The 17,582-nt window shown below is 38.5% G+C and overlaps 1 protein-coding gene across 1 annotated transcript; it reads left to right on the plus strand.

The window, feature by feature from the left end:
* Positions 1 to 2,025: 2,025 nt before the first annotated feature.
* On the plus strand, positions 2,026 to 17,129 carry LOC104495734 (RNA exonuclease 1 homolog; the record flags this gene model as incomplete). Its single annotated transcript, XM_010138743.1, has 15 exons — positions 2,026 to 2,993; positions 3,523 to 3,615; positions 4,132 to 4,315; positions 5,591 to 5,730; positions 7,170 to 7,304; positions 8,668 to 8,764; positions 9,013 to 9,069; positions 9,551 to 9,697; positions 10,129 to 10,242; positions 10,827 to 10,900; positions 11,174 to 11,284; positions 11,555 to 11,670; positions 12,473 to 12,611; positions 13,862 to 13,982; positions 17,038 to 17,129. Coding segments are annotated over 15 exons (2,588 nt in total), but the record flags the coding sequence as incomplete, so codon positions are not given.
* Between the last annotated feature and the right edge of the window lie 453 nt (positions 17,130 to 17,582).

Below are 17,582 nucleotides of genomic sequence, written 5' to 3' on the forward strand. Positions count from 1 at the left end.
ATTTTCTTTGTAGCTCCATGTGGTGCTATCAAAACAATGTTGATAACCCACCCATGTTTTAGTTACTGGTGGAGAGTGTTGGAACAGTGTCAGGGACTTCTCTGTTTCTCATGCTGTCCTTCAAGCAAGTAGGCTAGGGGTGGGTGAGAAGATGGGAAGGGAGACAACCAGAAGGCTGACTGTGTCATGGTGTGCTTGGCAATAAAAGCTGAGGAAAGAAGGCATAAGGAGAGACATTTGAAGTAGTAAGTTAGGCACAGTGAGGCCCTGCTTTCCTGGAAGTGGCTGAGCGTCTGCCTACTGGTGAGAAGTAGTGCATTAATTCCTTCTTTTGCTTTGCTTTACCTTTTAAACTCTCTTTATCTCAACCCATGAGCTTTCTTGCTCTTATCCGTCTGACTCTCTGCCCCATCCCACTGGGAACAAAGAGAGAGGCTGCATGGGGCTCAGCTGCCAGGCAGAACAGGGTAGTAAGGCTTTGTGATGCTGCCCTGATTTAGTGTATTGTTATTGTGTTAGTGCCGAAATTACTTATTTTTGAGTAATGTGGAAAGGATCCCAGGCACTAACAAAATGTAACTTTCTAGTACTTCTCTGAAATGTTTTGTAGTATACTAACTACAGTCACTGCTGAAATCCGGTTATGTCCTGTGTTTTTAAATGACAATTTAAATAGCATTCTTGTTAAAATACACAATTAATGCTGATGGATCTCTTGATCCATGAATGACGGAGTCTGTATACAGTTAATGTAATTTTGGGAGGGAAATAACCACTACATTTTGTGATTTGCCAGTACATCTGTGTGAGGATGGAGTTAGTGCCTTAAAGTGTCAGGCTGAGTTTTGGTAAGCAGCCTACAGCCTATAAAAGCTAAAAAGATAACAGTAAGTCACATAAATCTGCATTTGGGAAATTTGACGTTCAAGGCTGCTTGAAGTTAGTGCGTAACTATAAATAGGCCTGAATTGAAGTGTTACTGGATATTTGAGACAATGAGACTTGTGGTGTTGCACATAGTTAATAAAACAGATTATTTCTTTTTCCTCAGCTGAGATCTGTAGATTGCAGTTTAGGATGACTTAATTTACGGTCATTCCCCTCCAGGACTCCTGTTCTTGGCAGGCCCTGGCCGCCCCATGCCCGGGTCTGTGATGTCCAGAGGTAGAGCAGCGACTCTTTCACGGGCACCCCCTTGCCGTGGGGGAAGAGCTTGTGTGCCCTTGTGAGGTTGAGAGCTGTGCTGGTGGTGGTGCGTGCCTCCGGTAGGGTCTCCCAAGCCAGACAGGTCTCAACTGAAGGGTCACACAAAGTGTGTCCATGGGCAGGATGGGCTCACTAGCCTTCGGGCAGCCATCCTAGGAGAAGGACAGCTCTGACTCCAAACCCGGGCAGATGGAGCTCGTTTAGCCCTCTAAGGCTCATCCATCTAAGAGAAGGATACTGTAACCAAACCTAGGACCCGAGGACTTTGCTGTCACCATCCAAGCTGGCTAGGCCCTGGCAGATGAACCTCAGGTGTAAAGGGTGGAGCCAGTTCCGCGCACACTGTGCCTCACCTAAAAAATCCACCGTGCAGTCCCGAAGGGTGCACTCATCGCTTGCAGTGAGCGTGGGAAAAGCCCTTCCCAGATCTTTGTTCGAGAAGCCAAGCCATGATGATGATGAATTTACGGTCATAGCTGTCATTCCTCAAAGAGAGGCAGATGATTTACAAAAACCCTAGAGGATTAAAATAGCAGTAGATTTAGTCAAGAATGAAATGGAGAAGCAGAAGGAACTCCCTGCAGTACAGTCTTTCTCATTAGATTATTATAAACACTTTAGCCCTTGAAAATTATCTTAAAGCAAGATACTTTATGCTAAGAAAACGGTTGTACTGCACTTTTTAGCACATGCATGTCATGTGGTTTTGGTTTCCTGGTATACAAATAATGGCTGTTGTGTTTTAATTAGAAAAGTACACTGTTTGTAGTTTTACAGCAAGTATTCTTGAGTATAATCTTCCACAAAAATATTTTGCAGGTTTCTCTCCTGTAACAAATGAGGATGAAAATGTTAAGCAGCAGTATAAGCCAACAGAGGAATTTCCATGGGAAGATCAGAATGGGAATTCAGATATGTCTCCATTTAGGAGCAGACATTTATTCACAGAGAGGTCAAGAAGCCCTCCCCTAATAAAACTTGAAATAAAACTTCAAGACTCTGATGATGAACGTGAACTTGTCATTGATTTGCCACCACAACCTGTTAATAAAAAAAGAAGAACAAGTAAGAACTCTACAAATGGGAACAGGGTTGAAGAACTGTCTGCTGCAATATGTGCAGAAGAATTACATGATAGTCCTATAGCAGGCATTCTTGGGTGTACAGAAGCAAAACCAGAGGAAATTACTGTTTTGCCGAAGAACAGCAAAAGTTTAAAACAAGGCAGTGTTTCTCCAAAAGCAAATAAGATGTATTTGCCTGATGTAAACACTGGTATTTTGAATGTTTTGGAGGAAAGAGATGCCCTTGTTTATCATGAGGAGAAACATGTGTCTTCAGCTATGTCTGAGGCAGACATGAAGAAGGAAATTCTGAGGAAAGGGAATGCAGCAACCAGTATATTGGTTGAAGCACTTGTTCAGGAGCATGCTAATGAAGACTGCGTGAGCAGCAGAGGAGTAACACAGTGTGACTTGTGTGCTGGACATTTGTCAAAAGATGAAACTATAATTGGAAGACCTTATAAGCAAATAACAAATACAGAGGGAAGACAGAGCATAGAAGAAAATGGGGGTAATGATAGATCAGCAGATGGATCCCCATATCCAACTTACTACTTAAACAAGAAAGAAAGTGAAATAACTCTGCTAAGTTCATCTGCTGAGGAAGCAGAACCCAGTGGAGAGGACACAGAAGTCTCTGAATCAGATGATCCTTTAGAGGAGTGTCAGAGAATTTTTGATGAGTATGAAAGAGAAATACAAAAGAAGAGTCATGTTAAACAGGTATTTTGTTTCTCTTTCAGTGCCTGGGGCTTTTTTTCTGAGCGTATGAGGGTGGAGTGTGATATATAGTCAAGTTCAAATACTCTCTCCAGAACGTGTGTTAATAAAGGTTAAATATTTGAACCTTCAATGCTAGTAGACAGAGTCACGAAGAACACATGATTCTCCAGTCTAGTTTGACAATGGGTGGTTTGTATTTCCTGAAGTAAAAAATTACTCTGAATAGCTCCCTGCCTCGGGGTTGCCATTTTTACTGTAATAAGCAAAGTTTTGGAGACAGTTGTGTATTCAGTGGCTTCCTTCTTATAAGCGTATGCAGTAACTCTGAGTGCCACTGTCTCAGCTTCACAACACTGTGGCTTAGTTGTTCTGAATGTAAAATAACTCTAATACTGACCTAATTGTAATTTTCCTGATGAGTCTTTTTGACTGAATATCCTGAAATGTTGGAGGAACATTCATGAGGATATTGCTGAAGTCTAGAGCTTCATAAAGGTTGGTCTCATTAGTCTGTTCTTCTTCTTAATAGGCCCATGGTGGAAAGGTAGATCTCCATTCATTAGAAAGCACAGTAAATATTCCTGGACAAAAGAGAAGAATTGCACACGTGTCAAAATCTCATGTGAGTTATAATCTTGTACTAAGTTGAAGGTCAACAGCTTAATTTAATAACCATAGACTCATGCTGAACTTCAACTTGGCTGGGTCTTGTAATGTAACTGTAAAAATGTTTTGAACAAATCAACTCTTCTGCTAAAACTTGAACCAAATACTGTAGCACTTAGAGTGTTACAGGTGAAGTAAACTGCTGCCCAAGACAGCTGAGTCTAACGAGTATTGAAAAGTCAAGGTTGGAGTGCAGCCCTGTGCTGTGAGACTACAGATAGAGCACTTGGAAACCCAAAGTCACTGTCGCTTTCTTTGCTTTTACAGTCCTTAAGGTGGCAATGTTAACAGCAGGCATGTTCTTTAAGTCCCCTCCACCACCCCTGAGCTCTTTCAGCTTGACTTCCTTCCAGGGACATCATGATGAGCTCTGAATCCAATGGCAAAATTCAGTTTTAAGAAGCAATGCGTTAACTTAGCACCACCTTGCTGTGATTTGGAACTGCTTTGGTTTTGTGTATGTGCATATCAGGTACACAACAAAAATGAAATGGAACCTCTCAAAACATCTCCATGGCAGCAGGGTCGTGATGCAGAAAATCAGCAGACACAAATGGAGTTTTCGGCTGCAGTTGAAAGAGGACAAACTTATATTCCCACAGCTTCCAAACAGAAGACAACTATGTCTGTCCAGTTTCAAAGCACTGGACCAATGGGTATGATGGCTGGGTTCATAGGTTTGACAAACTAAACTTCGTTTTGCTTTGGGTAGATGTTGCTTGAATGTTGTGGTGGATGTTAGCTGTGAGTTGAGCGATGGTGAGCACTTAGCTTGTGCAGATAGATGTCCTGTCCAACATACTTGATTATATCTGAAGTCTTGGTAGCTGTAGTGGAAAGGGGAGTAAGCACATTTACTTTCTGCTAAGTTCTTTGCAAGTGCACAGTTTTGACTGAAATCCTGAAAATATTTGCTTTGTTGGGAGTTTTTTTGATATACAAGTAGAACGAATAAAAAAAATCTAGTGATTTTCCTTTTACTACTCATACCAACTCCTAGGATTCTAGTTTGAAGCATTCAGACCTTCTGAAACCATTTGTTGAATCCTGTGATTTGAAAATTGTCTGTTCTTCTCCCTCTAAATTCTCCTTCATAACCGAAAAGTCCTGCAGTGGAAGTTACTCACAGCATTTCATACTAGTTAAACAGTGTTTCCACCCCACTGTTCTACTGCCACTTATACTGTATACTTAGAAAGTGACCTAACTAGCAATTAAATGAGTGAAGTACTGCTTCCGAGTTTCATTTAGGTCTTTTTATTACAGATCTTATAAAACATCTTCACATAAAATTGAGTCTTTCTGCCAGTTTATGTGTTTCTGAATGGCAGTAAAATGGGTTGATGTATCTCATGCTGTACATATGACTTGATAATACATACTGATGCAAGTGGAGTTAAGCGGGATGACTGCAAGGATGGCTCCAGAATCTCATGACAAATTTTTATTTCTGACTTCTCTAGCATTCCTGACTTTAAAAAGGCAAAGCAGTATTTCCAGGCACTTACTCAGTGCATTAGAAGATGGTATTAGAATGGTGTTTTTCCTGATTTTTTTTTTTTCTTGCTATCGTGCTTTTTTGGAGGGGAAGGGAAAGGCACAGGGGGTTGATTAGAAGTCATAGACATTACAGGTTAAAAATAGCTTTTACCTTGATTTGTATGGCTTCTTTATTCTAATGTCTTCAAACTGAAGTATGATCTCAAAAATACTGGAGAAGAGTTTGCATAAAATCTATTAGCCGAAGGGAAGTGTTAATGCATTTCCTGACATTCCAGGTTTGCTTCCACAGGTTAGTTTACTTTTACCCTGCTGTAACAAAGGAGCTGTGAAATAGCTGTGAAAAATAGCTGTGTTCCAGAGCTATATAATTTAAATAATAAAGCTTACATTAGCATTTAGATTCAGTCTGTATCTTCTGTGTGTTTCAGCCTCTTTACAATTCCTTGAAGTGCAGCCCATTGAAATCATGAGTGGTCGGCTGCCTATACTACTGGAAGGAAGTGTAGCAGCAGTGCCCTGTGGACTTCCTGTTAGCTCATTCAGAAGAGCTACTCTTGTGCCCTACAAGGTACTGTAGAGTTACTGCTGCGGTAAAAAAAAGCACAGTTTTTTAAAATAATTACTTCGTTTGCTGTGCACTTCAATCAAGTTGCTATGTGAAATGTATTTTCATTTTCCATGGTTGCGCTAGCCAGCACTACACAAATGTAAGCAATGACAGATATAGTTAATCAAAGTGGTTGTGATGCGAGAATTAAGTACCAGTTTGTCTTAAGTCATGATTGTGTGTTTGTTATTTTCCCTTAAAACTTCTTGCCATGTATAGCGGCAGATGATATTGGATAAAAGGCTTTGTTTGGCTTCAAGACCGGTACCCTTATAAATCAAAAGGCTTTCAAGGAACTTGTGAAAAAGATAATGTGGATGTATTTTTGTTCGTTAGCGACAACTTTGCTTTGTAATTTTGAGTGACAGAGTATCACAAGGTTCTCAGAAAAATTACTCTTTACTTGCTTTTATTTTAAAGCAGAGGTCACTAAAGATTCCTGAGGTCAGATAAATTATGAGATTAAAGTTTTGCTTTCTAACTAAACATGTCAAATGTTATGGCTTCAGTCAGTTTGGTTAGTGACTTTTCTCTAGGATATTAAATATGAATTAATTTGTGCTTCATATCTCCAGTGTTCATCTCCTTGTTTCCTAAATAGAATGCTGCATGCCTGAATAAAGCTGAGAGTAGGCTGTGACCGTGATACACGTGGCCTTTGTTCCTTTTATGCAAAAATGACCTTCTCCTGGGTAGTAGCACACACATTTAAATGCTGCCCTATTTTCCTGAGGAAAGAAATGTCGCCTAGACATGTTAATGGCCTATTTGATACACAAAATACATTTTTTAACTTCCGGACCTTCTTGGGTGTGATGGCGCCATGGTTAACCTAACTTACTCCACATTTTTGAATGGGATGATTTTAAATTCTGTGCTCCACTTTAGAATAAGCATATTGTGGTAAGCAAAAACTCTACATTGCACTATGGGTTTCTAGAAATGAACTAATACTTGTCACTCTAGTTCGCTGGGTCCTTAGTTTCACAGTTTACTCTGTGAAATGTTTTCTCTGTGAATGAAGTACTGCCTGAAATATTGGCCAGATGGAAAACATGACATAAATAGTAACTTAACTGCCAGTGCTTGCAGAATGACTGAACAGTCTCTTAAGAAAAGAGAGGTTAAAGTAGTTCTAATACCTCACATAACTTTGAGCAGAAGGCTACTTCGTTTAGTTCAAGCAAGCAAAACCTCTATAGCTATTATTTCTGATGGTTGTTTCCATTTCCCTGCCACGTGCAACTCCATGAATCAGCAATGGTTGATTTTTCTTAATTTGTTTTTTTTTTCCTCTGAGGATGGGCAAAAGAATTCTGAATTGGTTTTTGTTCTTTGAGCTATTTGTTATGTATTTATTGACCTCATTAGTATGTTTGGATTTGTTTGATTGTTTTAAGGTTTCTACTCAGCAAATGCCTTCCATTCAGGAGTCAAGATCCAAAGTACCACTTCAGACAAGAGAGCGATATATCAGTTTGTTTTTTTCAGAATGCTTCCAAATCTGTGGAACAGTGAAGGAGGCTTTTGATAAGGTTTGTAATATTTGATAGATCTTTACAATTCCTCTTCTGAATTAAGGCAGTTGGTCTGATTTTGCATGATGTGATGGTGGGGTTTGTTATTTGATTAAATTTAAGGCAAATATTTCAGACTTTCCAGTAAGCAGAAGTTAAATAGCCAGTGCTATCAGTCAGTTTCAGTTTTTCTCAAAGTAAAAACATTTGTCTTTAGGAGTGCTAATTAGCTTCCAAAAAGACATGTTATTTTAATATTTAAAAGAAAAAGGTTTTCTTTTGCAAATGGGAAAACTTGTAAGTACTGATGGCTTCCTGGAGTGTAATAATGACTTTAAGATCTATTCAGAACAGGAGGAACACGCATTTGAGGAACAACCACAGATCTCTCGATCATTATTTAGCTTTTGATGTTGTGTTTACAGCACACCAAGTGCTGATCAAGCCAATAGACATGAATGACAGGTGCAAATATCCCAGGCTTAACTTCTAGGTGATCTGAATTTCTTTTGTGCTGGAAATCAAAAGAATTTATGGAGATGTCCTGATAAGACTCTGTGTACGTACTTAGTTATACATTGAGTAAAAGCTTGTAAAACATCAGATGTTGCTACTGTGCTACTTACTGTGTGCTCTCTATATTATGCAGCTTACCTTCAAATGCCTGACTTCATTCTCACAAAGTAACGTTTCTTTTGCCTTCCCTTTAACTTCCTCCTGTGTTATTTCTCAGCTACATCAGTTCACCACTTTCGCATTTCCTCTACTTAGAGGTTGTAACTTGTGAATTGTACTTGCTGTAGTAATTGTTAGAAGGGGCTGTTTATGCCTGAAATGAGCTTCTCTTTTGTTGACTATTCAGATAGCGTAAACTGTGAAATAAATCCAGTGAAGAAGCTCTTTTCTTGCCCCAAAAGGTTAGTGAACATACTCCTTATTTCAAGTGTGCTTCTTCATAGTTAAAAGGTGCTGTACCTTCCATTCATCTCTGTTTCTTACAACTCTTCAGAAAGAAAGTTAAGGAAACTTTTATTGACATAGAAAAGTAACAATGCCTCATTTGAAGGAGGACCAGAAAAAGACAGGTATAGTTACACCAGGAGTGTTCAAATTCCCACAGGGTTTGTATTTAAATGCTGAGTTGGAGCACTGATTGCCTCTACAGATCTGTGCTTCATAAGTACTGAATTCATCTTGCTAGGTGTCTCATCCATCTGACTTCGTGTCTTCTGTTGTAATTCAGACTCAGGACACTACTTGCGTGTGTATCTACCTCTAGGATCAGAGTCTCAGATTCTGTATATCAGTGCTTTTTCTAGAACGTAGAGTATTCCACTAACACTCCCTCTCTTTTCTTTTTCTTCTTTTTTTTTTAATATAGGCCCTGATAGAAGAGCAATCTATTTATGATCGTTGCGGCAGTAAAAAAATGTACCTGAATTTTGCTGCGAAGACTCTCAAAAAGCTGAGAGATCATGGTAGTTTTACTTTCAATGAAGATTTTTTTTTTAAATGAGTTGTAAACGTAGTGATTAGAACAGCAGAGAAATGTCTTAAAAGGATTATTTGGTTTAACTTTACTTAAGTTATTCCTGCATATTTAAATCCTTTTGTAGAAATAGCACTGAAATTAGTTGGCATTTTGATTTCTAAATATTTGCTTAGGATATTAACAAGAAATCTAAAATTGAGAAGAAATGCTAATATTATGTTTTCCTGCATTCAGGGCAGCTTACTAGCAGCGGATTTTACCATGGCACTGTAATGTCAGAGGAAGAGAAAGGTAAAACAAAGGGAAAGGGAGATGTCAGTTCTCCACTTGAGCCTGTCAGTGGGCTTATTTCAGCGTGAAAGTATTGCTCTGTGTTTGGTCAAACCTTATCTATTAGTCTCTGCAGCAGTTTCCAACACAACTGCCTGTTTGTCCAAAGGCTCAGTTTTAGGAGGAAAATGTGAAACTTTGCTTTGAAATGTTCCTTAGTATGGCATGCCACTCTGGGATAGCTAGTGATTTAACATCCCTGTTGTTTAGTGTCTTTGTTTTGAATAATGCTTCACCTCTAATCACTTCTAATTGCTCTGAGCTACAAGAGTATAGTTTTTGCACGTAAACTCTGGCACACATCCTGTAATTTCAGTTTCATTTTATTTTGGAAGTACATACTTGGATTTAATTGCTACTTACATTTGTTCTAATACTGCTTAAGCTTTAGGTTTGTTTACTTTTAGGTTTTTAGGGGTTTTTTGTTTGGGTTTTTTTTTAGCATTTTCAGGTGATGCTCTATATGAACTTCTAAAAGTTTATCTTCTGACAGAGGAACAACTGAAACAAAATAACTTCCCTCATCCAAATCCTGAAAAAAATGGTGGTGCTATACTTCCTGGGGTTGTAAAAAATGCTGAATATGATGGTAAGTGCCTGTTAGACTGCAACAAAATTGAGTTTCAGTCAGTGGTTCACAGGACAGTAAAATACCGGAGTATAAAATGATACATTACAGCGGTGTTCCATATTTAGTGTCTGTACTACAAGTGAATTCACAAACTTTCATAACTAAGCCGTGAAGCTTCATATATCTTTTCAATTTTTGTTTCAACATTGTAATTGCATAAGTTGCAGGTAAACTTGACTTTCTTATTGTGCAGTAGAGGAACTCGGCAGGAGCGTTTTTTCTTACGTGGCTAATCTTGGGAGGCTTATGTGTCAGTACTCTGCTCTTGCTCTTACTGTCCATGTAATTCTTTTTGTAGGTCGACTCAACACTTTTTTACTTTATGGTAAGCCATCTAGGACATATGCCCTGTTTATTGGGTTGTTTTTTTTTCTTTTTTGTTTTTTTAGCTTTCAAAAGAGTGTGTTGTAGGTGTGGCACGGTATACACTGTTACTTCTTCAGGAGAGCATAGATCTAAGGAAGAATGCAACTATCATTCTGGTCAAATATTGAAACAAAAAGGTAAGTATCCTTGGCATTCTGTCTTTGTGGAAGATATTAAAAGTTGTAACATATCAAAGCCGAGCAAAATCAGAGTATGAAACTTCTTTTGCACAAGGTTCAGCTGAGATACGTTCTGCTGTTCTTTTGGGCATGTGGCTAGTTAGTAAACCCTGTTTTCTCCAAATATGCCAAAACTCTAGGAAAGCTGATGTTAATAAAACTGTGCGGGAAAAAGGTAAAGAAGTGTTCATTGCGTGGCCTTGCATGACTTCTAAGTGAACTTTGTCATCTTTTCTGAGTGACACCTTAAATACTCAGGGTAGTAGCTTTCTCTCAGGAAGAACCTTCCAGAGCATACTACATCTCCCTCCCATTCACGGATTTTTTTCTTTTTTTTTTTTTTTTTGATGAAAACCTTGTCTCAGGAGAGAACAATGTACTATTTGTCGTTCTGGCATAGGTGGGACTTGCTTCTTTGCATAGGGCAGTCTCAGGAGAAAAATGGAAAAGAAATTTGAGAAGAGGAGTGAGGGTATTGATTTGTTTTTGCTGTTGCTGCTTGCTGCAAAAACTGCTCAATTTTCAACTTTTCTTTTTGGCAGTTCCTGGGGGCATGGAAAAACGCTATAGCTGTTGTGAGAGAATAGTTGGGTCTGCCGGATGTCAGACAGCAAAGGTAGGAATAATGTTCTCAGAAGGTTTATATAATGCAGTATCTCAGTTTTGCTTTCTGTGACCTTTTGACTTAAAGTTGAGTCATAGCTCTCTGTGAATGACTTAGTATAAGCCTTTCAAGTTTATTGACTAGCATTTAGTAAATTATGTGGCAAATATTGGCAAGAAGTATTGTATGTATGCTCCCAAGTCTGTTAGAGAAACAAATTGTCTGGCAATTTTGGTAAGATATATCTAGCAAACTTGTACTTCAATACTAATGGAAACTTTGCAGCTTCATGTTCATGATGGGAGAAAGGAGAAGTTGGAAGGCTTCATGAAGGCGTTCGTTAAATCACCACCCTCTGCTGGAACCTATGGTGTATATGCTCTGGACTGCGAGATGGTAAGGATAATCTAAAAAGTTTAGTTCAATTAATAGAAAACAGTATTGCTGATTATGAACCATTTTCCTATCTTGTAGTAGTTTGTCTTAGAGTGCTGCAGAACTCTTAACATGTCACTCTACAGGACTGGACCTTTAGTGTTGAATACATAGTGAGCAAAATTATTTGAATATGAGTTGGTACCCAGTTCTGCTCTCTGTACAACTTATACAGTATGAGGAAACATCATTGCTGTGTAAATGCTTGTTGAATTTACTTTTTTTCTTCAGTGTTACACAACCCACGGCTTGGAAGTAACTAGAGTGACAGTGGTTGATGCTAAGCTACAGGTCATCTATGATTCATTGGTTAAACCAGATGGTAAAGTTATAGACTACGATCTAAGGTATGCTAAATGGTCTATAATGTTTTAGGATTAGACTTAATAAATTGGCAGATACCTGTGTGAGCAGAAACATGTCTCTCTTCAATACCTATTTCTACTGACATAAATCAAAGATCTTAAATCAGGAATGTGGCTTTTATTTTTACTGGGTCAGTTAAGAAGAATTTTTCTCATTGCCAAATTCAATTTATTTTTTCCCACATCTGAAGAATTTTTCTCACCTTCCTTCAGAAAAAAAAAAATTAAACCTCCCAGAACTTGCTAAATGCCCTAAGGGGCTAGAAACAAATGCAAATTTCATCCTTAAGTGTTCTCTCACAGAAAAGCAGGATGGTAATAAGCTATACACGGAGGCCAGCAGACTGTACAGATTAAGGCTTCTGCTTAGTGCAGATCATTTGTATTGGGTTTTGTCACCAAGACCTAGAAGACATGTTTTCAATTCCTGTTAGTTCTTTGACATCCTGCAATTGCTGAGAATGACCACAGGTTTTGAGCCTTATTGTAAAAAAAAAAAAAAAAAAAAAAAAAAAAAAAATTATTCAGCAATATTTATTTTATTCACTCAGATCCCTGTCTTTGGCCCATGCTTAGAAAATAGGCTCAGTCAATTGTAGTAGTAGAGCTAGGCTGATATCACCTAGCTTAGTTTATCTGTGCCTGATGCTGACTTCAACATTGTGCGATTTCAGAGCTGGCTAGTGTTAACTGTTGATGCTGGGGGCATGACCACTGTAAACCTCGTTCTTCTAGGTGTTTCTTAGTGTCTCAGTTAATGAAGATCTTCTAAATCTGTCTTTAGCCTCTCTGGAGTAACAGAGGATGATGTGAAGTATGCTACAACATCTCTTCGGAATGTACAGGCAATACTGCTAAATCTGTTCAGTGCAGATACAATTTTAATTGGACACAACTTAGAAAAGAACTTACTTGCTCTCAAGGTAAAATAACCTGTTTGGAGCCAATTTTAAGAGGTGACTATTTGTCTTTACTGTGTTCCAATTAATCTCAGAAAAGAATGTTGCATTTCAGCAGATCAACACACATGAAAAAGAGTGAAATATACTTGATTGTTAAATTATAGCTGTATTAAAGACAAGATTACATTCAGAGAAGGGAGAAATGTGTATACAAACAGTATGGTAAAAATTCTGATATTTGGGCTTCCTGCCTTGCTGGTTTGTGCTTCCAGATTTGGAGCCATACCTCACCACTGAATAATGTCTTTGTTTCTAGGTTCACCGAAACGTAGAATAGAATGTTTTCTGATCTCGCTGAACTCATGGCAGCAAATGCGTAAAAGGCAGTGACAATTCAAGTAATACTGAGGTGTTGCTCTTCAGATCTCTGCAAACTATTATGCTGCCTGTCTGGTAAATACCTTAGGTACCAGAAAGGCAAGGATGATTCTACTGAATATCACAGGCAGCAAAATACTGTAAGAAACCATCTGCTCAGGAAGGGTTTTGTCAGTATATATAAATACCTGAAGGGAGAGTGTGAATAAGACGGAGCCAGGTTCTTTCCAGTGATGCCCAGTGCTGGGACCAGAAGTGGTGGGCGCAGACTGAAATGCCGAGGGTTCCCTCTGAACATCAGGAAACACGTTTTCACTGTGAGGATGACCAAGCACTGGCACATGTTTCCCAGAGAGGCTGTCGAGTCTTCCATCACAGAGATGCTCAAATGCCATCTGCACGTGTTTCTGGGCAAGTGGTTCTGTGGCCCTCTGTGAGCAATGGGTTTGTCAATCTGACCTTCCAGAGGTCCTTTCTAACCTCCAGGAATCTCTGTTGCTAATGAAGGAATTGGAATTCAGCCTTTTTGGGCTTTCCTCCTAGGGATATCTAAAGACCAAAGGAAATGAGATTTTGCAGTGTGGTATTTGCTATCTGAAACCGGAATTAATCATGTTCACTCTATACATACAACCAGTGAGTAAGTGTCAGTGCTGTGTACAGAAATCGGTGCAAAGCACAATTCTACAGTTCCTGCCCCAGAGTTTGCCCTTCTGTAAGGAATAGAGGAACACAGGAGAGATAATGCAGTATTTGTGTCTCAGGGGATTGGTTTGGGCGTATTATTGAGAAGGGAGATGGTTTAGATACTAGATAGGGTTTCTTTAATAAATAAGAGCTGCAAGATTTTAACAGGGTGTGTAATCGTTATTGTGGGCTCTGCTCTTTTCCAGCTAATTCATTACACAGTAATAGACACATCAGTAGTGTTTCCTCATCGGCTAGGTTTTCCTCACAAAAGAGCACTTAGAAGTCTGACTGCTGAATACCTCAGAAGAATTCATCAAGATGATGGTAAGAGTGCAAATTCTTATTAAGCAATCGGTACATTGCATCGTGAAATGGGAGACAGGAATAACACAGAAAACTGAAAAGGTAGTGATACACTTGCTGTCATTTAAAGCTTTGACTTAGATGCCTTTAATTCAATAGTGTGGTAAAAGCAGAAAATATATCTCTAAAGTACAATGGTTGATGTTGTGGCTTAACCCTGGACAGCAACTAAGCACCACACAGCCCCTCACTCATTCCCCCTAGGTACAGTTGGCTTGTCAATGTGTTCACCATACAAAGATGTTCCAATTTCTTTCCCTTGTAGAAGAGGCATCTTAAAATTGTAAAGGTAGTGTGATGAGGCTAATACCTAGTTCATCTAGATTCATTTGCTTATCCAAGCTGATACTGGATCTCTTCAGCTGGAGTTTTTAGTAGATTTCTTGGCTGGCTGTCAAAGTCAAATAAATCTGTTCTACAGTGTGCAATTCATACTTGTGAAACATTGTATCTGACATGTATTTTGCATTGACTATGCCATTCTAAACAATTGATTTTTTAAGAATTTAATTTTTTCCAGTAAACTGGTAGATTCATATTTGTTTTTATCAGTGAAGCCTTCTGGACCACAAATAGTATTCTATTCTACTAACATATCTTCATTGCTTAGGAAATATGTAAATGGTCACACTGAGCAAAACCTGATGGCCTTTGATACTCAGTGGAGTAGCTGGATGCTGCAACTGAAGGCTTATACTATCCTCTGACAGTCAGATTGCACAGCACTGTGGTTGGGGTAAGGGGAATGGCAAAAAAAGGTGAAATAGCCCAAACTCTGCCTTTAGCAGACTCTTCTGCCTAAATTTGGGTTTATTCATTCTCTGTTGATCACCACTGAGTGAAAATCTAAGCTTAACCTACAAAGCTAGGTAGCTGCCATGTCTAGAAAAAATGAAAAAAAAAAAAAATCCCAACACAGGACTTCTGCTCCCTGTCTTATACTGGTTTGTGCTGCTGCTTTGTGCTAGGTTCTGTTAGTTTTGTGCTAGTACAAGAGAAACATTAAGTTTCGAGTCTCTACTTGCTTTTTTTGTAAACCTAGGGGTTAGTAGAATGAAACAACCTTTGCTATCAGAAGGCAGTAGGTCTGATGATTTAACTTGGTCTGAATTTAATTGACTCCCCCCGCCACAAGCTCGAGTTTGACTAAGAGTACATTTTGAAGAGTCCAAACTCCAGGGTTTTTAGTGTCCAAGGTACAAGAGCTGCACATGCTGAGATAGCCGACTTACAGTATACTACATACGTGATTTGACTGAAAAATTGAACATTATTGAAATGTTCATTGAAATACGTAACAGAGCTGGAAGACTATGGTTTCAATAATTGAGCCTTTCCAGACTATTTGAAAAACATCTCTTGCAAGTTGTACTTTCTTGAGCAGTTACAAATAGTAGCAACCCAAGAGTAGAACGGCAAGACAAAGCATTACTTCACAGATTGAAAAGCAAATGGGAATTGGAGCTTTCTCTGGTGAAAGTAAAGACAGAGAAGTTCACAGGATCACCTTGATTTTTTTTTTTCTTAATGAAATGACAGAATAGTTTCTATTTGATTATTGGCAATTGCTCCATTTTATTTCTTAAGGTATGTTTAGAAGAAGAGAAAACTAGAACCCGCAGGGTTATTACCAGCTGTCTTCTGACCTGTGAATAGTAGAGGTCACTAAGTGGTATAAACTACTTTGCCACAGATGAAAACTAAGACTGTCCTCCGTTCGCCTCCACAGCTCTTTATATGTCCAATCTAAATAGATATTGCAGGGGTAGTTCTTACAAAATGTGCTGATGAAAGCATTAGTGTGTTGCAGATGACTACCATGACTGTGTAAATTATGAGTTCACTGAAAGGGAAGTATAACCAGTTCCATATTCAAGGAGATACTGCGCTGCTTTAAGCCTGTAGATATCTGAATTGCAGCTACGTGTTTGTAAATGTCTGAAGAGCTCTGCTTCTGAGTCTAGGCTGCTACATGGGAAAAGTGATCTCCAATCCCTGGCATTTAAAGTTTACAAAAGAAAGCTAGAAGCTTGTACTTTTACTGTTTGAGTCATCTTTTGTTGTAATAGCGTTTAAGTCCTCTGCTGCTTTGGGAAATGGAACATCCTGATTAAATCTAAGGAAAGTATTTTTCTCCCTAGTGTCAGCTTGCAAACCTGTTTTATCGGAGATCCTCTGTACCTTTATTAAAAAGTCTATACGAAACTGTACAGGATTCGGATTTCCCTCAATCCGCTCGTACAGGATTTGATGAGGTGCAAATACTCACAATGCTCAGTGAGACAATTTGACTCTGCGGTGAGTGCTTATGAAGGAGATGGCTGATTAGAGTAGGTCTCTCCTAAAGCTGGTAGGAGACCCCCAACATGAATCTTTGGCTTTCAGTAGGGAGTGCTTAGAACTTTAACTACTTAACTACTGTTATCCTGGCAGCAAGCATTTTCTTGTATTGACTTAATGTTAGGAACAGTATTCTGATGTCTAAAGTAACTGCCAACTAATGAGAAGGTTATGTGCATATCTTGTTGGGATGACTACCACTATTTTCCAGCGAGAATGCATTAAAACCTTTCTACTGTACTTTTTGTAGATATGGGAATTGTATAAAACAGGTAAACTTGTAAATCATTGACTTGTTAAGCTTTGACTGAACATGTAATAAAAACGTATAACTGTATATAACTTAAATCCTGTAACTCCATTCCATTCAGATTTTGTAGAGCATTTCAGTAGATCAGGAGAAGTAGGACAAATTTATCTTCTGATTGCAAAATCACCTTGTCATCTGTTACTCTTTCAACTTCTGATTTGAAAGTACAAAACTTGGAGGGTTTTCCAAAGACAGTTATGCTGGATACTCCAGATTACTAATACAGTTACACCAAAAACTGTTTGAATACCAAGTATTGTCTTAATATTCTCAACAATTTTTCAGCTTAATAAACAAAGCTACCATTCTTTTATAAAGAAATACATAGTCTAACACCTATAATTTATCTTTTCTGTTCTCCTCTAGTTGCTGGTCATAATTCTAGGGAAGATGCAATTGCTTGTATGGAACTAATCCTTTGGAAGGTCAGGGAGGACAATAAATGGAGAAAACGGTGATTATTATGGCTTTGGAGGAACAAGATGGGGGAGGAGGAAATCGACCTCAGTTTGATTCATACCTCTGTATTGTTTCAGTATCAATTATTTTTCTGATGTAAAAAAGAAGACAGTTGGAAAATTTAATGGGAAAACTTAATTGTACCTGCTTCTGGTACTTAAGATGTAGAAGGAGGAAACAAATGCACAAAATACGTATAAGTAAGATGCACAGAGTAAATTCTTGTGATAAGCAGCACGCCTGTATTTTTTTCCTGTTCTGTTAAAGGGGTATTATTTCTGTAATCATCCTTACTACTCTCTGGAGTTGAAAGCTGTCATTTTTCGTAAATGAAAGTACCAATTGACTGAAGTTCTGGATATAACTTTTAATTTTCGTCTTGTTCAGCCTCTGTGAAATAAATCTTTAGTTTCTGCTGTGTGATTAAAGTTTATTATTGTTTTCTCTTTCCC

The sequence above is a fragment of the Buceros rhinoceros genome, unplaced genomic scaffold (assembly GCF_000710305.1).
Source record: "Buceros rhinoceros silvestris isolate BGI_N320 unplaced genomic scaffold, ASM71030v1 scaffold296, whole genome shotgun sequence".
In the NCBI taxonomy this organism is placed as follows: Eukaryota; Metazoa; Chordata; class Aves; order Bucerotiformes; family Bucerotidae; genus Buceros; species Buceros rhinoceros.